This window comes from Geotrypetes seraphini, chromosome 2 (genome assembly GCF_902459505.1).
Source record: "Geotrypetes seraphini chromosome 2, aGeoSer1.1, whole genome shotgun sequence".
Taxonomy (NCBI): Eukaryota; Metazoa; Chordata; class Amphibia; order Gymnophiona; family Dermophiidae; genus Geotrypetes; species Geotrypetes seraphini.
The window spans coordinates 105,547,768-105,571,913 of NC_047085.1; the positions used below are offsets into that span (position 1 = coordinate 105,547,768).

Consider the following 24,146-nt stretch of genomic DNA (forward strand, 5'->3'; position numbering starts at 1 on the left):
AGAAGTTTCTTCAGGCTTTATGGACTCCTGAGAAAGGCTAGTTTTGTTGAAACATGGAATGTGTTGGGTCCTTGCTTCTTACCACAGGATGAGTCTTAAGCAACCTGGGCCAATCAGAGCTTTAGGCCCCTCCATGGCACCTCCCAGGAAGTGCCGGGGAGGGAAGGCCCACCATTTTGAAAAGGCGGGCCTGCTGGCCGGAGGTAGGAGGCATCCCTCCGGCCGGCCTTTGTAAATAAGATAAAGGGGATGGTGGGGGTTTTTTTGGGGGTACAATGGTGACAGGGGAAGGGAGTGGGCATCCCTCCTGCTGCCTGGGGGTGTGTCGGAGATGGTTGCTTGGTGGCAGGAGAGAGTGGGCATCTCTCCCACTGCCAGGGGGTGTTGAGGGGGTTGCTTGGCAGTGGGAGGGAGTGGGATTTGTCTAACAGCAGTGGCAAGAGGGAGTGGGCTACCAAAGAGGGAGAGGGTTGCTTGATGGTGGCAAAATTTTCTGGAAGGTCTTAGCTGTCAAGCCTTACTTTCCTGTCAATGCCTGAACCAATCAGCGCTCAGGCACTGACCAAAAAGTAAGGCTAGGACAGCTCAGACCTACTGGAAAATTTTGTTCGCAAATGTAGGACAGCAGGGTTAGGGAATCATTTGGTGATAACAGAGAATCACCCAGAGTGCTCATTTAAATATTAATGACCTCATTGTAATACATTTGTATGGCAGAGTTGGAGACTACTAGGAAGCTCGGAAAAGACCACGGTAAGCCATTTTGATAATCTGCCGCTAAAATACACAAATTCTACACTGGCTGGAACCGTTTTAGTGACCACGTTAAAGTTTTGAGAATCTTCCCCTGAATCTTTTAAGCAAAAAGGATACAACGCCAAAATCATCTCCAAAAATATTGTCTCCTCCCTTGAAATACCTAGAGAAAACCTATTGCAGTACAAAGGCAAGAAGATCACAGAGAAAATCCCCCTGACAGTGCCATACAATTTAGAGCTGAAAAAACAAGAAAATCATAAATAATCTACAGCTACTACTCCAGGGTGATGAATTATTAAAATAAATATTCCCAGCTCCACCCATGCTGGCCTTCCGATAGCCACCTAATCTGAAACAAAAACCGGTGAGGAACATACTCCCTATACACAAGGAAGATACTAGCTCACCTCCCTGCAACAAAACTAGCTACAAACTATGCCAACATATTTCACAAGACCCCATAGTTACCCACATGGGGGAAAACATTCAACATAAGGGGATCCTTCACATGCTCACCTTCAAATGTAGTTTATATCATTCAATACAAAAAGTGTAGAGAAGGATGCTATATTGGAGAAACAAGCCAGATGCTGAAGACTAGGATTAATTCACACAGATATCAAAATAAAAATTGCAATGTCAACTGGCATATCACCACTGTGGGGCAACATTTCAGAAAACCAGAACTCTGCACCAATGATTTTATGGTGAGAATATTAAAATAAATTTTAAGACAATCCAGGAATGCAAGACCTTTGAGATCAAAATGATAAAACATTTGGAACCCACCAGACAGGACTTAACGAAGACATTGGCTTTCTCTCATATTACAAAACATCATTTTTACTGCTTTGACACCCTCATATTAACCTTCCTTATCTCCCTGTCTCCCACCCTCCCCTCTCTCTTCTTGTAAGCCTGTTGAACACTTTGATGTTTTATATACTGACTAGTTTTTTAGCCTTTTACATTAATGGGTGCTAGATAGATGTGTAGATTTAGGCATTGCTTTCTTTCTGTATGTCTGTCTTTCTTTCTCTCTCCCTGCCCCCTTTCTTTTTTTATGTCTGTCTTTATTTCTGTCTGTCTCTCTCCCTTCCTTTTACCTCTCCCCTGTCAAGCAACACCCCTTCCCTGCTCCCCCTGCCCAGCAGTAGCCCTTCTCCCTTCCTTTTATCTCCCCCTGTCCAGCAGCACTCCTTATCCCTTCCTTTTAACTCCCCCCTGTCTAGCAGCACCCCTTCCCTGCTCCCCCTGTCCTGCAGTAGCCGTTCTTCCTTCCTTTTACCTCCCCTTCACCACCCCTTCTCCCTTCCCTGCTCCCCCTGTAAAAGCATCCGCTAGGCCGGGCAGCCTCGGGGCTTTTGCTAGGCCGGCTCAGATCGCATTATTGAAGTGGGCTGGCCTAGCAAATGGCCCACGGCTGCTTGCTGAAACCGTGGCTGCTGCTGCTGCTGGTTCGGGGGTGAGAAGAAGAAGCGTCCCGGCAGTGGCAGCTGGTCAGAAGGCAGGAAATCAGCTGAGGCTTGCGTCAGAGATCGGGGCAGGAAATCAGCTGAGGCAGGCACTGTGCATGCGCGGGCATGGTGCCACGGATCACGGACCCACTGAGTTTGAACTGCGCATGCGCGCTATGGGTTTTATTATAGCGGATAGCTGTCTTCATTTGCTAATATCTGATTTGAAGAAGGATTACTTTTGAAAGCTACTCTAACCATGCTGTAATTAGTCCAATAAAAACGGTATCACTTGGATTCCTTGTTTTATTTCTTCATAGCCTTTTTAAACAAATTGAATCCAAAGTGTTTCAGCAAAATGCCTGTCTCAAGGGCTATTAGGACACCTCGCATTCAAATGTTCACCAGTAGAACCAGACATAACCCACTGTGTAAGTTCCAAAATACATGTACGAGGGGCTGCTGAAAAGTTCTCAACCCAACCAAGAAGAGAATGATGTGGAGCCATGAAACTTACAGATTAAATATTCTACACTTTTCTTGGCACTTTTCATTTCATTGATTATGACATGAAATGAAAAGTGGAAAGTATAGAATAACTTGTAAGTTTCATGGCTTCTCTTGGTTGGGCCGAAAACCTTTCAGCATCCCTTCATAGGCAGTTTGAAATGACTAAGGTTTGGATTTTGATTAGATAGACTGAACTTGTATTGACCATTGTTCCATATCAACCTACCCAATTGTTTTTTTATGATTTTTAAATGTTATCAAAAATATATATATGTTTATGAGGATTTTTGTTTGTTGACTATCTGATAATTGGCTTGTGCTTTTTGTTTGTGTATGCCACTAGATCACACAAATTAACCTCATTAGGTTTTATTTAAAAGGTAAAACCTAATGAGATCTATTTACCATGTTAAAGATATCTTTTATGTCTAAACTTTCATATTTCCCTCCAACTCATTTTACTGAAAGTTCTGAATATATTACCTTTATTATAAAGAACATACTGTAGAAACATGAAGGCAGATAAAGGTCAAATGGCCCATCCAGTCTGTCCATTCACAACATCCACTATCTCCTCCTCTCTCTAAAAAAAAAAATCCCAAGTGCCTGTCTCACGCTTTCTTGAATTCAGACAGTCTTTGTCTCCACCACCTCTACCGGGACACTGTTCCACAAATCTACCACCCTTTCTGTATTAAAGTATTTCCTTAGATTACTCCTGAGCCTATCACCTCTTTCTGTATAAAAGTATTTCCTTAGATTACTCCTGAGCCTATCACCTCCTATACCCTCTCAGAATAAGACCTTCCTTTCACATGAAAGAGATTTGATTCTCCCACCTTTCCTACCTATACGTCTTATGATAAAGACCACTGAGCAATTGTTACCACAGACCTTCACTGAAACTTCCTCAGGTTTTTCACTGAAACCTCTGCAGGTTTTCACTTTAATGCAAGGACTACTCAAATGGCCAAGCACTGCTGAACTCACTGAGTTAGGATGACACTTCTCTGAGGCTCTCATTCAATTAACCTTTACTTCTGTAACCTCAGTGTTATCAGCCAGGCTCTGTGTTATCAACCAGGGTCAACTTTCTTTAATAACTTGAAGTAAAGAATAAACACTCACAATTTGATGATTTCAAGGCAGTCTGTGCAGAGCACTGAAAGTAATGGAAGCCACCCCGCCGGACTGGCTGAGCATCTGATCACCTGCTTCTGTGGGGGGAAAGCTAAGCTGGTCGCTACAGTACTATATTTGTGCAAACCTGGCATGAATTCACAAGAGGAGACCCCAAGGACTCCATCCCAGCAGGTTTCCAGGCAAAAATCAAAGTTTTGAAGAAGCAGGGAGATGAAGAAAAAAAGATTGCTAAAACTCCAAGATGGCCGCCGGCACCACATTCGCACCACAAAGGTACCATTTCTCAACCTTCCCAAGCTCCAAAAATGGCGATTTTAGAATTTTTCAGGAGGGGGAACATGCAGAAACTCAGAAAACTGCAGTTTAAAAACTTTCCCCGACGTCTCTCACATGCTGTTAGCTCCTTGTACTCACTGTAACCTGATACACTGGACTCAGTTCTTTCTCAGTAGCTGTAGAAGAATTCACTGCCCCAATGCTGGGAATACTCTCATAAAGCTGATTTCGGGCTGCCAGTCAGATCCCACTGTCTGACTATGCCTCCACCCCAGCAGACCACGGGCTGAGACATTAAAACACAGCCGGCACGCTGAGGAACACCGCAGAGCCCCTTAAGCGTGCCAAACATTCTGCGCTTGACCCCTGCTTAACAGAAGGTGAGACTACTTCAGGGATGGCCCTGAGTTCCAAGGAAAACTAGGCAGACTGACTAACAGGTACCCAAAATGGGATCAGCCTGTCACCTGCAGACCGAAGTCTATGAATTCTCAAGCAGGCAGAGCTCCAAAATTGCTTCAAATGCGAAATTACCCGAAAAGGAGACAACATTATATTGAATTTAAAACAATAACTTGGGGAGAGCAGAACACACACAGCTGCAAACATGCTTGCAGAAGGAAAGACTGTAAAGGGCGCTAAACTGATCAATGAAGTACTGCAGAGGCAGAGTGAAAAATCCAGAGTGGATTCCTTCTGCAGAGCATGCAAGTATGGGGATATGACCCTATTGTCTAGAATGTCTCACCTATTGCACTGGAAATGATAAATAGTAGTGTATAATGTGAATTTTTTTCCCCTTTGGGGACATGCAAGAAGATTTTTTTTTCCACCAATCTAAAATCCTTGAAAAACTTTTCTTTACCACCCCCTCTCTCCCTTGTCAGGAAAGAATCTAGGAATTGGGTTGTTTAATGGTTTGAGGCTTATGCAGTTAAGACAGAGCTTGCAGGAATAAGACAGGGGCAGAACTTGCGGGGATGGAACGGGGATATTGAAATCCTGTGGGGACGTCACCTCAAACCTCCTTCTCTCGTATCTCTGTACTCTCTCCCCACCAAAAGAAAAATTTTAAAATTCAGCTTCATATATAAATTATGAAACACACAACACTGGTCAACAGCAAAATTTACATTAATTTAATAGCAAATATTTAGCAAATTATTGTGATCTTATTTTACTGTTGCCTACGTCAGTGGCTTTTGATGTAATGGATTTATGACAAAAATAGTGGCATGGCCCTCCATTTGGGGTCCAAAAGCACAGTGTCAAATGGTTTGGCTGACTGCTTCCTTCACTGTTGTCATATTAGCCTTGATAGTTACATGACTGCCAGTGGCAAAGAGTCACAAAGAGTACAGCATAGTATCACATTAAAAAAAAGCACAAAGGAGCCTGAAAATCAACCAGGGTGTAGATATTTCTGGGATTACATACTTACCATTCTGAATTCTGGAATAGATCAGTAAAGAGAACACAGTCATTCCCAATTTCATATTTAAAACAGTTTAACATTACATTTTATTGGTTAAGGATTCTGTGTTTCTGATACTATATTCATGGCAGGGTGGTGAAGTTAATATGCATTATTAGCTTTAAATTGGTGTATTTACATGTGATCGACAACCTCCTAAATGACAGACTAATAGACTCTGTGCAGAACATTATAAAGTTGTTTTGCTTTCTTACATGACAAAATAAATGGATATTTTTACTCAGTGTCAATATTTAGAACATTTTTTCATCCTTGAAGTTTTAAAATGCCTCTTTACACTTACAATACCTGAACAGAACCAGCTGCTGGAGCTGGCATGGAGGCTACATCAACTGAAAGTTGGCCAAGGGTACTACTGGGTTTTGTGTCCATCTGAGGCTGCTGTGAAACATTCTCAGCTACCTCCTCTTCCTCTTCCCCAGATGATTCTGTTCGAATGTCATCTAACTCTTCACCTTCCACTGCATCCTCTTCATAATCTTCCTCCTCTAATTATTACAAAAATGTAAACAAATAGCAACAGGTGTTCATAAAAAGTATGAAGGCTATTTAGAAAAAAATTCTGCTTTACAGCGTTTCAAAATAATAGTACAGCAATATACATCAATGCAATTCTGTAAACTATTCACCTATCTGATTCCAGATGTTGCATTTGGGTCTCAGCATAAAGAAGCTATTTGAATTTAAAATCTGAGTGCATGAAATACATGTGGCAGCAAGGAGAAATTAGGTTCTTACCTGCTAATTTTCTTTCTTGTAGACTCTCCAGACCGGTACAGTTCACTGATGGGTAATAGCTCACCATGACCAGCAGATGAAGACTGAGACAAAACTTTGGCTGTAATACTAATAGTTGTGCTTTCCTCTAGTCCAGGGGTGGGCAACAAGGGCCGCAATCTAGTCGGGTTTTTAGGAATTCCCCCAATGAATATGCATGAGATCCATTTGCATAAAATGGGAGACAGTGCATGCAAATAGATCTCATGCATATTCATTGGGGAAATCCTGAAAACCTGACTAGATTGCGGCCCTTGTTGCCCACCCCTGCTGTAGTCTAACCAGTCTGCCGAATAGCCAAGCAGAACTAAGAAGTGTGAATTATAATAGTAACAAGAGGAGAGGAGACCCCCAAGGACTCCTAACAGGAGTAACAACTAACATAGAGCAGGCCGCCAGTGCTGAAAAGCACTTTTCAACATCGGGACAGGCAGTCCCGCAGCTTACCGCCCAGCCAGCTGAGAGGGTCCTTCCAGGATCTTTAAATTACCACCTAGCCGCGGAGAGAACATGCCGCCAGTGCTGAGAAGCACTTTTCAACATCGGGACAGGCAGTCCCGCAGCTTACTGCCCAGCCAGCTGAGAGGGTCCTTCCAGGATCTTTAAATTACCACCTAGCCGCAGAGAGAACTTGCCACCAGTGCTGAGAAGCACTTTTCAACATCGGGACAGGCAGTTCCGCAGCTTACCACCCAGCCAGCTGAGAGGTTCCTTCCAGGATCTTTAAATTATCACCTAGCCGCGGAGAGAACTTGATGCCAGTGCTGAGAAGTACTTTTCAACATCAGGACAGGCAGTCCCATAGCTTACCACCCAGCCAGCTGAGAGGGTCCTTCCAGGATCTTTAAATTACCACCTAGCTGCGGAACGCAGCCCGCGGTCACGAGCCTCAGGTCATGAGCTGAAGGGGCATGGCAAAGGGGCTCGTCCCTTTTGAGCCCAAGAGGAGCCCAAGAGGAGCAGGGAGCAGGGAGTATCGAACTTTACCAATATGGGCAAGAGAAAGGCCAAAGTAGTACCACCAATTTTGATGACGGGTCCGATGGATCGCCACCTTATGGCTCCTGTGTTGCCGCAAGAGAAAGAGTAGGTACATTTGGATACTTTTAACAGCTTCACTGTCCTCTGGAGAACCTACACCACCTCCTCAACCACTATATTTTCCAGGGTTAGAAGAGTCCCACCCAGTGGAGGAGGGAATATCTTCTTCCCCACAAATATCATTACCTTCTAGACTAGAGGATTTAGGTCAATCCTTGGAGGGACATAAAGAGCTGACCCTGTGCAGATGGTCATAGGGCAAGGCTCTGAAGTCCTCCCTAAGGACAAAGAGATCACTTTAAACGATGTATGGCTAAGTATTAACAGAACAGAGTCATCATTACAAAAAACCGTTTTGAAGCTATGCCAATTTTCTTCTGATGTTACAGTTAAAATTAGAGATTACGATGTTAAACAGGGGGAAACAGCAAAAAAGTTAGAAAAATTAGATCAAGCTGTTAATACTTTACAAGTAAATGCTGTTTCCAATATCAAAGATGGTATGTTGATTCACACTAAGTTAGAAAAATTAGAGAATTCTATAAGGGCTAAAAACCTTTGTCTATTGAATTTTCCATTAACACACTATTTATCTTCTTTGGAATTCTTGAAAATGTATTTGAGGGATATATTGCATTATACTAATGTGGATAATCTTGAATTACCGTAGATAACCTCTATTACATTCCAAGAGCGTCTAAAGAAATACTTAAAGAAGGTGAAATGGATAAACTCATTTCATCTGACAGTTTGAATGTATCACAATTTCTTGAATTCTCTAAGGATATAATTGATAAAGGAGCCACTTTAATAGTGGTCTTCAAAACAGAGCTGGAAAAACAGGCTATTTTGAAATTAAATTTCTTGAAAAAACAAGACCTGTTTTGTGGCCAACGTGTGACAATTTTTCCGGATGTCTCTAGATATACTCAGTTTAAAAGGAAACAATTCTTCCAGCTAAAACCTAAAATGGTGGCAGCTGGAGCTACATTCTTTCTCAAATTTCCGTGTAAGTGCTTAGTCTCGTATGGAAGTGATAAGTATACTTTTTTTGAACCAGTCCAATTAGAAGACTTTATTAAAGGAAAACTCCTGTTGAAAGTTTAATTTCTATTATTAATAACTTTATATATATTGGAGGGAGGTGTATTATTTATATAGATTAGCCAATTATTGCCTGCGATGTTAAATGATAGATAGATTTCATTTCCTATTTAATACAGGTGACCATTATAATGTGGACTATACCATGGTTGACTTATTTCCTTTATATGATAAGTTGTATTTTATATACAGAATTTGGTGGATATTCGTGAATATTTGTTATTGTAATGAATAATCAAATAAAGAATTAAATAAATTAAAAAAATTAACATAGAGCAATACTATTAGAAATTGCTTAGAAGAAGCCCCTTCAGCAAAGCATCCCCACAGCTCGCCAACTACACCAGCTGAGCCAAAACTGGTGTTCTTTTGATGTCCTTGACCCTATAAAAATACTAGAACCCACAGAAAAAGCACACTCTTCAGGCGAATCCCTTAAGAATAACAGACAGACAAGGAAGGGACTGTACCAGTGTGGAGAGTTAAAAAGTGACAGTCTGCTAACGCAGCCGTTTTGTACCGAATCTAAACACCCGAGACATTAAAAAAAAAATTGTGCATATAAAATGCCGTAAACCCCCCCTCCCCCGCCACAAAACAACACACTCTCCTGCTGCACTATTGAACACATGGAAGGGAGAGGAGGGGAGAAGCAAAGTCGACTTTTATCAATCTCGATTAAAACATGCCTTTCTCTCCAAAAAACTACTATAATTCAGGTAAATCTTATAATTTGTTTTTAATGTAAAATTTAATTAAGACCCACAGCCAGAAACACACAAGATGAGGGGGATCATACACACGCTCAAGAAGAAATGTTGGTTTTTAACAAGCTCGCATGAAGCATGCCTGTCTCTCCTATAAACTCAAAAGAAGCATGATTTTACTACCTTCCACTTATAAAATATATAGATACACATTTTCTTCCATTAGCCACAGTAAAAACACAAGTGCTGGCACTGTAACAACATCCCCGGACCAGTTACTGCTTTTTGTCGCTAAAAGCCGATGCTGCTCTTCGAAAATGCCTCGGCGATTTTTAAGAATCCACCGGAGAGCTCATTTCAATATTAAAGAGCACATTTGCATGCCATTGTCGGAGACTGCAGAGAAACCTCGCTAAAGACAGAGATAATCCGTTTTGATAATCCGCCGCTAAAATGCGTGCAGGCTAAAACGCCGGAAAACAGTTCAGCGACTGCATTAAAGTTTTGAGAATCTTGCCCTAAAAGAAAGAAAATTAGCAGATAAGAACCTAATTTCTCCTTCTTTAGCATCTATTGGAACTACGAGCGAGGTGATTAATTTGCAGATGACACTAAACTGTTCAAAGTTTTTAAACGCATGCAGATTGTGAAAAATTGCAGGCAGACCTTAGGAAATCAGAAGACTGGGCATCCAAGTGGCAGATGAAATTTAATGTGGACATGCAAACTGATGCACATTGAGAAAAATAAACCAAATCACAGTTACAGGATGCTAGGGTCCACCGTGGAAGGATTAGCGCCAAAGAAAAGGATCTGGGTATCATTGTAGACAATTCGATGAAACCTTCTGCGCAATGACTGGTGGTAGCCAAAAGCAAACAGGATGCTAGGAATTATTAAAAAAAGGGATGGTTAACAATACTAAGAATGTTATAATGCCTTTGTATTGCTCCATGGTGTGACCTCACATGGAGTATTGTGTTCAATTCTGGTCTTCTTATCTCAAGAAAGATATAGCGGCACTAGAAAAGGTTCAAAGAAGAGCAACCAAGATGATAAAGGAGATGGAACTCCTCTCATATGAAGAAAGACTAAAAAGGTTAGGGCTCTTCAGCTTGGAAAAGAGATGGTTGAGGAGAAATATGATTGAAGTCTACAAAATCCTGAGTGGAGTAGAATGGGTACAAGTGGATCGATTTTTCACTCCATCAAAAATTACAAAGATTAAGGGACACTTGATGAAGTTACAGGGAAATACTTTTGGAAATATTTTTTCACTCAGAGAATAGTTAAGCTCCGGAACATATTGCCAGAGGTTGTGGTAAGAGCGGTTAACGTAGCTGGTTTTAAGAAAGGTTCCTTGAAGAAAAGTCCATAGTGAGTTATTGAGATAGATATGGGGGAAGCCACTGCTTGCCCTGGATCAGTAGCATGGAATGTTGCTACTATTTGGGTTTTTGCCAGGTACTTGTGACCTGGATTGGGCACTGTGAAGGCAGGATACTGAACTAGATGGACCTTTGCTCTGACCCAGTAAGGCTATTCTTATGCTCAAGTTAAAAATGGTTAGAAAAAGACCAGGTACTTAGCTTTAATTGCTTAAATAGTAGATTTTTAAAGTTTTCTTTGAACTGAGATTAACATCCGTGGAGAGGTGATAGGATTGTTAAATTATGTTGATTTTTGTCCTATCCAGGGCAAGGAGGATATTGGACTGAGCTCCTAATAGCTATTTAGAAAAAGTTAGTCTGGATTTTGTTGAAGCTTATTTTGAGGAAAGCTGGCAAGAGAAACTCTCAGAAAATTTGCCAGTGTATCCAAAGAGTGGAAGCTAATTTGCATAGGAGACAGAAGTCTATGGAAGAAACTCTGAGCTAATTTGCATATCCCAGGAATTAAAGTATTGTGTTTACATGCTTGTCTGTGCCAGATATGGTATCATGTTTACACAATAACAAAGGTGTTGTCTTCTTTCCAAGAAGGAGTAGTACACACTGGTGAAGAGACTTTGGTAAGAACTTCACCAAAGGACTAAGCTTCAGCGAACAGGGACTGCTGAAAAGTGATATATCTCTGATCCTTTTTTTTAGTCAAGGCCTTGTCCTAGGCACTGAAGGGCTAATGGCCAGTCCTATTCCCTATACCAAGGGAGACAGACTCTGAAACTACCCCCTGAAGTGCTGAAGATCCTTGTGACATAGTGTAGGTAAGTCTATGCAAGTTATGAGCATATTATTAAATGGCTCAGAATCCACACTGAGAGAAAATAGATTATTTATTTGCACAGTTTCATGATTTATGGTCCCTTATATCCCACTAAGGTGTAGAAAATTTATTCTTGAATGACTCCAATGACCTTCCTTACGATGGTTGATATGCATTTCAAATCTCAACTGTGGCTGTATCTCATCAAGCAACAATGAACCCTATGGCCCCCTTTTGTCAAGCTGCATTAGGTTTTTTTTATCATGGGTCTCTATGGCAAAAGCTCCAATGCTCATAGAATTTATTTGAGCGCCGGAGCTTTAACCGCAGCAACCTGCATTCAAAAATCCTAATGCAGCTCGATAAAAGGGGGCCTATATTTGTATCTTTACTTTCTGACTAAATGCTATGTATTAGTGCAGCAGATGCATGCATTTTTGGATTAAAGTTGTGATATACATATACAGAGCTATGTTTAGGACTTGGGTTTTTGCTTTGGATTAGGTCTCTTAAAACAATGTAGTTACATGTTTGCGCATCTCCTTCACAAGTCAACACTAAAAAGTCCAACAGGACAGAGAACTCTCGGGTATAAAACAGCACAAAAGGAAGTGGGAACGAACAATGAACACTCCATTGAAGCTCACTCTTACTGGTGAACTGGTCTAAGACATGGCAGCTCAGCTTCAATGCCAAAAAATGCAAAGTTATGCACCTGGGTAGCCAAAATCCATGCAAGACTTACACCCTTAATGGCGAGATCCTAACAAGAACTGAAGCAGAACGAGACTTAGGGGTGATCGTCAGTGAGAACATGAAGACTGCCAATCAAGTGGAGCAAGCTTCATCCAAGGCAAGACAATAGGTTGCATACGTAGGGGTTTCGTCAGCCGTAAGCCTGAGGTCATTATGCCTTTGTATAGATCCATGGTGAGGCCCCACCTGGAATACTGTGTGCAATTTTGGAGGCCGCATTACCGTAAGGATGTGCTGAGGCTGGAATCGGTCCAGAGAATGGCCACCCGGATGGTCTCAGGACTGAAGGATCTCCCGTACGAAGAACGGTTAGATAAATTACAGCTATACTCGCTTGAGGAGCGCAGAGAGAGGGGAGACATGATCAAGACGTTCAAGTATCTCACGGGCTGCATCGAAGCGGAGGAGGATATCTTCTTTTTCATAGGTCCCACGGCAACAAGAGGGCATCCGTGGAAAATCAGAGGCGGGAAACTGCGCGGGGACACCAGGAAATTCTTTTTCACTGAAAGGGTGGTTGATCGCTGGAATGGTCTTCCACGTCAGGTGATTGAGGCCAGCAGCGTTCCTGATTTTAAGGCCAAATGGGATCGACACGTGGGATCTATTCACAGGGTAAAGGCAGGGGAGGGTCAGACTGGATGGGCCGTGGCCCTTATCTGCCGTCTATTTCTATGTTTCTATGATCACTGATGTAAGACCAACTTGTTTATTTCAGAAAAAGACACAAGCAGAAGCTGTGGACCCGACACAGCACTGTGTTTCGGCGACGTCTGAGGAACGCCTGCATCAGGGGCCACTCGGTCCAACTAACATGACAGAGTAACCAAAATCACTGAAAAGCTATGGAAGCTAAGGAAGCTTTTCAGTGATTTTGGTTACTCTGTCATGTTAGTTGGACCGAGTGACCCCTGATGCAGGCATTCCTCAGACGCCGAAACATAGTGCTGTGTCAAGTCTACAGCTTCTACTTGTGTCCTTTTCTGAAATAAACAAGTTGGTCTTACTTCAGTGAACTTCAGTGTAGTGTTCATTGTCCGCTCCCACTTCCTTTTGTGCTGTGCATCTCCTTCTACAGTATTGTTATGCAAATTTCACATGGTCGTGTGGGGTTTATAGAAGCAATTTTGATAGAAGAGAGAACATACCTCTGTAAAAGTCAATTTCTTTTAATATTCTTTCTTCTCTATTGAGATCAACTGTAAAATGGTTCATATTGTCATACTCTGGTTCAAGTTTTTCCATCTGATATACTTGCGATGCATCTGTAATTCTATAAAGAGATCAGAAGTTGAGTTCAATGTTCCAAATAATTTATTTATTTGATTCGTTTTCTATCCCATTGTCCCCAAAGAGCTCAGAACGAGTTAGCCAAACATCGAAAATTGTTTTAGAACAAGAGCTGTGAAAAGCTTTCCTAGAAATTATTTTTAGTTCCTTTCCATTTGTGTTTTTTATTGGACTGTGAACTGCCTTGTCCTGCCCTGTCAGTTAAAAGCGGTATAGGAAGTCAGAAATAAATAAATAAATATTGAACACGCACTTACTTTTGCGATAGGTCTTTGGCATTCTGTAAAAATAAACAGAAAAGGTCATCTAAACTGCTGCATAAATAACACAATTTAACTTTGTCAAAGTTGTAATCAAAGTTTTGCCACTAGTAATAAAGCCTTTGCATTCTAAAGGGTAAATCTACATGCTTATTATTATCACAGTCTCTAGTTTATATAAGACCCCAATTTAGATAGAATGTCAGGATGTGTACAGTTCTGGTTTTATTTTATAAAAGGATCTTCTGATGCAGTGCATGTGTAGCAGGAAGTTTTTTTATTTATTTAACTTTCTATACTGCTCTCCTAGAGGAGCTCTGAACATTTTATATGAATTTATTCAAGTGCTCAAGCATTTTTCCCTCTCTGTCCCAGTGGGCTCATGATCTCTCTAATGTACCTGGGGCAATGGGGGGATTAAGTGACTTGCCCAGGGTCACAAGGAGCAGCGTGGGTTTGAACCCACAACCTCAGGGTGCTGAGGCTGTAGCTTTAACCACTGCACCAATAAAGCGCACATAAAAAAAATCCTTGATCCCGGAGGATTGGAAGATAGTCAATGCTACGGCCATCTTTAAAAATGGATCAAGAGGTGACCCGGGGAACTATAGACCGGTGAGTCTGACCTCGGTTCCGGGGAAAATGGCGGAAGTGCTGATAAAAGACAGCATCGATGAGCATTTTGAAAGAAATAATCTTCTAATCACAAGCCAACATGGCTCCTGCAAGGGGAAATCGTGCCTAACGAACTTACTGCACTTCAAAGGAATTAACAAATGGATGGACAAAGGAGACCCCATAGACATCGTATATTTAGATTTCCAAAAAGCCTTTGACAAGGTACCCCATGAACGCCTACTTCAGAAACTGAAGAACTATGGTGTGGAAGGAGACGAACACAGATGGATCAGAAATTGATTGGTGGGGAGGAAGCAGAGGGTAGGAGTGAAGGACTACTACTCAGATTGGAGGAGGGTCATGAGTGGTGTTCCGCAGGGGTCGGTGCTCAGACCGCTGCTATTCAATATATTTATAAATGATATAGAAACAGGGACGAAGTGCGAAATAATAAAATTTGCAGACGACACCAAACTATTTAGTTCTGCTCGGACTAAAGAGGACTGCGAAGAATTACAAACGGACCTGAACAAGCTAGGGGAGTGGGCAATGAAATGGCAGATGAAGTTCAATGTAGAGAAATGTAAAGTATTGCATGTGGTAAGCAGAAACCCGAGATACAGCTATATGATGGGAGGGATGTTATTGACTGAGAATACCCAAGAAAGGGACTTGGGGGTAATAGTGGACAAGACAATGAAGCCGTCAGCACAGTGCGCGGCAGCCGCTAAGAGAGCGAATAGAATGCTAGGTATAGTCAAGAAGGGTATTACAATCAGAATGAAAGAAGTTATCCTGCCATTGCATTGGGCGATGGTGCGTCCGCATCTAGAGTACTGCGTCCAATATTGGTCACCGTACCTTAAGAAGGATATAGCGATACTCGAGAGGGTTCAGAGGAGAGCGACACGTTTGATAAAAGGTATGGAAAACCTTTCATACACTGAGAGACTGGAGAAACTGGGGCTCTTTTCCCTGGAGAAGAGGAGAATTAGAGGGGATATGATAGAGACTTACAAGATCATGAAGGGCATAGAGAAAGTGGAGAGGGACAGATTCTTCAAACTTTCGAAAACTACAAGAACGAGAGGGCATTCGGAAAAGCTGAAAGGGGACAGATTTAAAACTAGTGCTAGGATGTTTTCTTCACCCAGCGGGTGGTGGACACCTGGAATAAGCTTCCAGAGGGCATGATACGGTATTAGGGTTCAAGATGGGATTGGACAATTTTCTGAAGGAAAAGGGGATAGAGAGGGATAGATAGAGGACTACTACACAGGTCCTGGACCTGTTGGGCCACCGCACGAGCAGACTGCTGGGCACAATGGACCTCTGGTCTGACCCAGCAGAGGCATGTCTTATGTTCTTAAATGGAGATAATATAGCAACTTTCACCTCGAATGAATTCCAGTACAGTAGGAATTTTTTTTTTTTTCTGCAGAAGGCTTAAGAGTCTGAAAAGGCAATTCTATAATTGCACACTTGTAGTTATGCATGTCATACTCATGGAAATTGAAATATACCTGTAAAAACACTGCCATTTCTGGCTCCTCCATAAACTGGATTCCTGACTCAACTAGCTTTGATATTGCCTCCGAGTGATCACCATATTTTTTCATCAACAAGCGAACGTGTTCCAACTTCTCTTCCTGGTTTCTGGTGATAACCTGAGTCATCTCTTTTTTTCTTTCTTCCAGGATGGAATATAAGAAATCAAACTTCTCACATAGTTGCTCTTTCTGTCTTCTGCAGTTTTCCTGTGGAGCCAAAATGCTTCACATTAAAGTTATGTGACTTATAAATATTCCCAGATTAAAATGAATGGATTAATGTTAAAATACATGTTTTCCCACTTTTTGTTTTATCTTCCCAAATCTTGACACTGTGATATAAATTCTATCAATGAACACTAAGGTTCCTTAAATCCAACCTATTTAGTATAACTAGAGGTCTCTTTCTGGCAGCTCAGTCTGCAAAGTCATTGACTAGTAGCTGTCACTAGACTGTAATGTCTGTACTCTAGTCCCTCAAAGGGCTCAGAGCACTGACTTTCAGGAAGTGTTATCAGATGGCACTTGAAAAAGGAGGATGGATTGAGACATCTGGGTTTTACTTAAATTGAAAGTAAGGAGGACAGATTGAGACATCCGGATTTTGCTTCCATTGAAAGCAGTGGAAGTAAAACCCGGATGTCTCAATCCATCCTCCTAACCCAGGGACTCAGATCAGGATCTGGAATACCTTGCATAACTACTGTTTGTCATCAGTTTGCACTGCCACTGTCACTGATCTCAAGGTTGAATTTAGACCTTGTCTAAAAAAAAAACCCAACCCATCTGTAATATTTTGTAGGATTATTTAGAGGCCTTTTTACCAAACAGCAGTAAAAGGTGGCCTTAGCGTATCCTTTGTGGGTCTTTCCCATGTTCTAAGGCCATTTTTTAAAATTAATGGTCACATGCTAATTTTCCCATTTTCCCGCGGAAGATTTTTTTGAAGCAGTTGCTCTCTTTCTAAAGATATTCCCCTGACGCAGCCACTTGGCGAAACAGGGCCTGTCGGGAATACTGAGTTCATTCTTTGAAAAGTGTGTCTGGTTCCGTATTGGAGCAACGGATATTTATTTCCACTGCTTGTGGGAGATGAATGCAAGATAAGTGCAAGTTTTTACAGTTTTTTGCTGTTTTTTTGCAGTTTAACTTGTGTATTTTAAAATGTATTTTTATGAATCTTTTCCATGGAGTTTTTTGACCTGGGATGTGTTTTGTATGGCAGTTTATAACTGAACATATAGTTTCTTGGTTGTTTCCTTGAAACACTGAGGTCTTTTTCTCCATGTTAGTTACTTGCCTTTCAGCCTGTTTCCTTCCACTATTAGCAGCTTTATTCTGAATATTTGTTGGTTATTTTTTTGAGTTTTTTGGATATTCAGCTTGTATACTTTTTGATAAATTGTTATTTTTTTCACATGCTAATTTTGCCATTAGCACAGGCCCATTAAAACAGATTAATGTGTGAAGATTATGATGATGAATACTTATAGCGTGCTTCTATGCCTAAATTTAGGATGGGAAAGGGGTAACAAAAAGAAGAAAAGGACAACAGTCCAGAACTCCAAAAGTAATAAATTATAGCGCAAACAAAATTATCACCGTTTCATAACAAAACATTTTAAGAACAAATATGATTTCAACTGTTTATGGAAACTCTAATTTCTAATGAGAGCATATTCCAAAGTTTTGCTATTTGAAATTCAAAAGACTTCTCATGAACAATTTTCCATGGCAGGGAATGTTTCATTTATTTAAAAATTTATAGTCCGCATATCCATAAATCAAAAGCTAGGGTCCAGCCACTCTCTTATTCCCCTCCCAGCTTGTCAGCATCATCATACATTCTCTCTCTCTCTCTCTCTCTCTTTCTCTCCCTCCCTCCATTCAAGCCATTTATAGCACTTTTCTCCATCCAGTCCCTCTTTTCCCTCAGTCCATCTACACCACATGTGTCAAACACAAGGACCACGGGCCAAATCTGGCCTGCCTGGCCTTTTTATGCTGCCCGCGGTGACTGTGCGCTTGACACTACACTCTCCAGGAACCTCCTTGAGTCCCAACTTCCCACCTACCACCTCCCCACCGCTGAAATTTAAAATCTTCAGGCAGCCGATGCAAAGCCAGTCTCCCGTCGTCATTCTGCCCTGGAAGTGTTCTTTCTGCAGCGTCCTGCCTATGTGGGAAGAGGAGGCAGCCCGGAACACAGAGGCTTAGTATGATGGAATGCTCCTATGCCTTTGTCTGCTAGAACATGTTCTCCCATTTAGCATATAATTTATGAAGTTTCAAGCTAGGATCCTTGCTGGGCTTCCAAAGCTCAGGGTGAGCATGTGGCAAAGTATCTGATGTAGACTGTTGGCAGAAGGATGGCCAATGTCTGGAATCTGTGAGTGCCAGGATAAGTATTACAGTACAAAGGGGAATGAGGAACCAGTCTCAAAAATCAGGAATGTGTCTGGATCCAGGAAGAGCAGAGCAAAGAAATGATGTTTCAAGTTTCAAGTTTATTAGGTTTTTATATACCGCCTATCAAGGTTATCTAAGCAGTTTTACAATCAGGTACTCAAGCATTAAGCCTGTCCAGAGAAAAGCTACTAAAATGGTATGTGGTTTCATCATAAGGCGTATGGGGACAGACTTAAAGATCTCAATCTGTATACTTTGGAGGAAAGGCAGGAGAGGGAAGATATGATAGAGACGTTTAAATACCTACGTAATGTAAATGCGCATGAGTCGAGTCTCTTTCATTTGAAAGGAAACTCTGCAATGAGAGGGCATAGGATGAAGTTAAGAAATGATAAGCTCCGGAGTAATCTGAGGAAATACTTTTTTTACAGAAAGGGTGAGAGATGTGTGGAACAGTCTCCCAGAAGAGGTGATGGAGACAAAGACTGTGTCTGAAGGGAATTCAAAAGGGCCTGGGATAGGCACGTGGAATCTCTCGGAGAGAGAAAGAGATAATGGTTACTGTGGATGGGCAGACTGGATGTGCCGTTTGGCCTTTATCTGCTGTCATGTTTCTATGAGTTAAATCTACAAAGGAAGTCTCACCTGTAGAGGAGAGTGAGTAGGGGGAATCAATAAAGGGATGGGTGAGTTGAAAAATGCATGGAATGGCAACTAGCTAAGGAAAAGTGCATTGTACTTTGCTGGAGAGCAGAGAGAAATAGAAAATGAGGAAAGGAAAAATGAGAGGCAGAACAGGTTAAAAAGATTTAGGGAGTAGAACAGGCTAAGAGCAATTAAATTACCTGCCACCAAAAAACATCAAATTATGCCTATGCAGGAAGAGAAAGATAAAAAAAAAATAGAGAGAGGATGGAGGGGGAGATAAAATTAAGAAAATTAAAATTATTGGGGGAATAGAGTGTGGTGTAGATCAGGGGTGTCAAACTCAATCACATAAAGGGCCAAAATCTAAAACATAGGCTAAGTCGTGGGCCAAATTTATTAAGGTACGCTAACCGATTTAGCACACACTAAATACGCACCTTAATAAAAGGACCCCTTAGTCTTAGTAGAAGTATAGGGTTACAATCTCTCCAACCCCACACCAGCTCTGTGATGTAAACAAAATAAATAAAAAAGACTTTTCCTCTCTCTTTTAGGTCTTAGTTCACGCTTGCTGTCTAATACCAGATCTGGTAGGATACACATTTCAAATCTGACATATTGTAATCACAAAACAGAAAATAAAATTATTTTTTCTACCTTTTGTTTGGTCATTATTCAAATCATGTTGGGCCTAGACTCTGGTTGTCTTCTAATAACTCGCTTGCCAGGGTCTCCTTCTTCCTTTTTTCTCCGTGCTAATCATCTATCTTCCTTCTATGTCCTCCCCTTCCATTTCCCTTCTTTCCCCCGGAGGTCTGGCATCTTTCCTTTTGGCCCGAGATTTGGCCTTCTGTTCCTTCCCTCCCTCCATCTCGGCTTCCCGGTGTTACATTAAAGCAGCCTGCAGCAACCCTAACAAGCTGCCATTGGCCTCCGCAGCACGTTCCCTGTGCCGCGGTCCCACCCCTCCTCTGACGTATGGGACCGCGGCAGAGGGAATGTGCTGCTGAGGCTACGGCAGCCTGCTAGGATCGTTACAGCCAACCAACAATCCTCTGCAGGTTGCTTTAATGTGAGACTGGGAAGCCAGGATGGAGGGAGGGAAGGAATAAAGTGCCAAATCGCAGGCCACATCTAATTACCCTGCGGGCCAAATTTGGCCCACGGGCCTGAGTTTGACACCCCTGGTCTACATGTATAACTGAAGGCTGGGAGTTCATAGATGCATAAATGCTTGTACCTAAATTCCAGGCCATGTGTTTACCTCTTCAGTTCATATTCTATATAGGAAAGTACTTAGGTGCCTACATTCCATGATAGAATAGGCTGCTATCAGGAACACTGTGATAAAATTGCTCTGCATGCATTAGTGCTGTAATAAGTACAAAGCCTTTATTATGATTAGTGCCAGTGGTGTAGTGCAGAGGGTGCGGATCGCCCTAGGCATCGAGTCGGTGGGGCTACCCTTACACCATCACTCCCCCCCAACCGTACCTCCGTATTATTTTTGGTAGTGTGAGCCAGCCTGGTTCTCCTCTGAATCACTTCCGGGTCACGGGGCCAGGAAATGACATCAGAGGGAATCCAACGCTGACGTACGGAGAACGCTTGCAGAAGCCACTCGCGCTGGTGAAGATTAAGAGGTATGGGGAAAAGGGAGAGCACAAGTGTGGAATGGGGGACACGGAAGGAGTGGGGGTAAGGAGAGGATGGCGCAGGAGAGTGGGCGCCACCGCCATGGGCACCTTCTACCCTTACTACGCCACTGATCAGCGTACTACATTCTGTATTTTATTTATTTATTGGGAATTATTAATCATCTTTATGAAGAGATTCATCCAAGGCGGTATACAGCACAGTTTAACTGTATGTGCCAATCAGTAATATATAGTATTTTATAGTTTAGCAATTGAGCATATATATCCAGAGAGATCCAGCCTACAGCAAAGTCTCCTAGTTGCAAATAAAACAATAGTAGGTTAACTTGGAAATCAACCCTTTCCTAAAGAGATTTTTCTTTTGTCAGCCTCTAAGGGCTCCTTTTATCAAGGTGCGGTAGGCGGTTAATGCGCGGAATACCGCACGTTCAACCACCTGCCGCGCTAGTCGCTAACGCCTCCATTGATGAGGCATTAGTTTTTAGACTAGCCGCGGGGGTTAGCGTGTGATGAAATGTCCGATGCGCTAACCCCCGTAGCGCGCCTTGATAAAAGGAGCTCTAAGTTTCAGAGAACATGAGCTATTCTGAGCAAGGTTAAAGTGACAAATATTGAGAACAAAATAAACCCAAAGATAATAAAGCGTATGGACAGAACTTCAGTAAAACTCCATTACGGTCTGTAATTGATTAATTTCTCAGAGTCATTTGGAAATGCAGCCTCTTTTCTCTAGAGTTCTCATGTCACATACTACCTCCTTAGAATTCTGTGATTCATAATGAAAGATGGTAGTTGCCTAGTCACATCCTTTATCAAGTCATCATTACAAATCTTGACATTTCTAATCATAATACAAGCAAAATTAAATTACATGGACTTTACAATAAGGTGTGATACTATGGCATCAGTCCTGTTTGAAACACATAGTTAGAGTACTATATATTTGCTCATTAAGCACAATTTAATTTCTTATATTGCTATTAATAGTGTTCCAAATATGACTTTTGAAAAAAATACTAGCATTATGCAAATCATAGCTTAGATATTCCTACCCTAGGTTACAAACATAGGGCATTAATTACCCAAGTTCATGATTTAGAAATTATTCATTAATGAGAAAACACAATATTTATATTCTTTGTTGAAAAATATGATTCAGAGCTTTGAATGATGTGGAGGGTAGTTTTTGAGCTGTAGCAAAATAAAACATTTTACCACATAGTTTACACACTGTGGGACTGTATTTAGCAACTTGATTCAAGTAGTAATACCATGAAACTGCCACTAGGAGTTGTCCAGCAAATTTTTAACCTAGGTGATGGATGGGACAGGAGCAACTGGAGATTGCTCCTGCTATCCCACTAAATACCAGGGAAACCTTTGGCAAGTACTGCTGGGAGGAATTGCTGAAAGAAGAGAGGGGGTATTCTGTGGATGTGGTATCAGGGGGATGAGGGGAAATAGTGTCAGAGCAATGGTGAGGATTCTGAGATCTGATTTTTAAAGGGCCCCTTTACAGTGCTCTCCAGGAATATCAGGTCGCGTATCTTGTGAGGTTAAACACAAAGAAGGGCATTTTCAATAGTGCGTCTAAGTCCAACTTTGGACGTTTCCTGCAAGACATCCAAAAGTCGGGGCAAGGAAACGTCCATTTTTGAAACTACTAGACATCCAAATTTTTTCCAGAAATCACCTAGTTAGATACCTTGGCCGTCAGGACGTCTAACCTTAGGACACCTAACCTTGGCTATTTTTGAACACCAAAGTGTCCAAGTTCAAAATGTCCAAATCCAGACCATTTGGAAGTGGGAGGGGCCAGCTTTGTAATGGATTGGCCACACAGACATGCCAACAGAGCAGTGGGGCACCTTAGAGGGCACTGCTGTGAACGTCATATACAGTGTGCCAGGTGTACATCTCACTATAACACCCTTATAATGTAATGTCATTCATTCTTCATATACACACAATATAATCTTATTAACAATACATAATGGTAAACACAAAATTAAACTACACAAAGCACAATGCTTGCAGAGAAAATTTAAATTAACTATCATTTATATTCTGCTTTTTTCAGAGAGGTCAAGGCAGCAGTGGCATAGTAAGGGTGTGTGTGTGTGTGTGGGGGGGGGGGGGTAGACATCCTCTTCGCCCACCATGTACCTCTTTAAATGTTCACCAGCATTATCAGCATCTGTCTAAATTCAAGACAGCATGAGACAGGCACATGGGATCTCTTATGGAGAGGAAGAGGTTTCAGGTTTATTTAAAAATTTGATATACTGCCTTATTAAAATTCAAAGCAGTTTTACATAATATAAAATCAAAGTATAATAAGAACATACATTAAAAACAAATTACAAACAATGCTACAAACAATCAAATGCACTGACAAACATAAACTTACCGATACAAGATAAAGAAGCGCCGAAATACAATTTGTATAAAGAGAAAGAGAGGGGAAGAGGGACCAAACCAAAAGGAGGGGGAACAAAATATAAATAGTCTAGAATAATGTAAAATAAGCTAAAATGATTAAAAAATGGCAAGGAACAAATTTCCATTACTATCCTTAGAGATAGTAGATACTGTGGATGGGACGACTAGATGGGCCATTTGGCTTTTATTTGCCATCATGTTTCTAGGCAACATATTGAACAGAATAGTATTTACAGTATTGTACAAATATATGCAGATACTTTAACACTTGGCTCTCAGTCAGCCCCAGCCCCTCAGTTCAGCCTTTTCCTATTGGCTATGTGAATAGTAATGTTCAGCAGTACTGTAACAGAAATTGAGATTACTGTCAACCATAAAATAATTTACCTATCAATATTTTATATAGGTTGCCAAATGGCCACTAGGCTTCGGCTCTGTTGGCCTTTAGTTGGCTGATGAGTTGCCAAATGTGTTTAGAGTAGCAGCGGAAGTCAGGGTTCAACTCCCACTGATGTTCTTTGAGATCTTGGACAAGTTATTTAACTCCCCATTGCCTCAGATACAAAACTTAAATTGTAATCCCTTCAGGGACACAAACATATTGAACAGAATAGTATTCAAGTACACTACCTACTGTACTTGAATGTAACTTGCCTTGAACTATTATTGAGAAAGGTGTGGTCTAAATCCAAATTTGAAATCCAATACTAGGCATAGCGTAAAGTAATACAAACCACTACAAATATTACTCAGGACCTACAGAGCAATTCCAACATACTATAATAGCAGTAACTTGCACAAGTCACACAACAAGCACCTACTGTACCTAAAAGACGGTACAGGTTCATGAGCCATTATTTGAAATTCTAAAAACCGAAAAACTCCAAAACAAAACTTTTTTTTGTAACACTGATACATTACTAATTTGTACCAAAAACCCCCTCACTTTTAGCATCAACGTGACATCTGTCCAAAGTCATCTTAAAGAATTCATTCTATGCTGATATTAGTTCAATTGTTCACTTTCTCGTACTGGCCTCT

At 41.4% G+C, this 24,146-nt stretch overlaps 1 protein-coding gene across 6 annotated transcripts in view; it reads right to left on the reverse strand.

The window, feature by feature from the left end:
* Positions 1-24,146, reverse strand: part of TRIM55 (tripartite motif containing 55) — a 96,296-nt gene that overhangs the window by 38,661 nt on the left and 33,489 nt on the right. For all 6 annotated transcript variants that reach the window (XM_033933798.1, XM_033933794.1, XM_033933799.1 and 3 more), the window contains exons 5-8: positions 15,922-16,155; positions 13,778-13,800; positions 13,379-13,503; positions 5,929-6,128 (exon numbers count right to left, since the gene is read on the reverse strand). In XM_033933798.1, the coding sequence (XP_033789689.1) occupies positions 5,929-6,128; positions 13,379-13,503; positions 13,778-13,800; positions 15,922-16,155 (582 nt within the window). The remainder of the gene's footprint in view (positions 1-5,928; positions 6,129-13,378; positions 13,504-13,777; positions 13,801-15,921; positions 16,156-24,146) is intronic.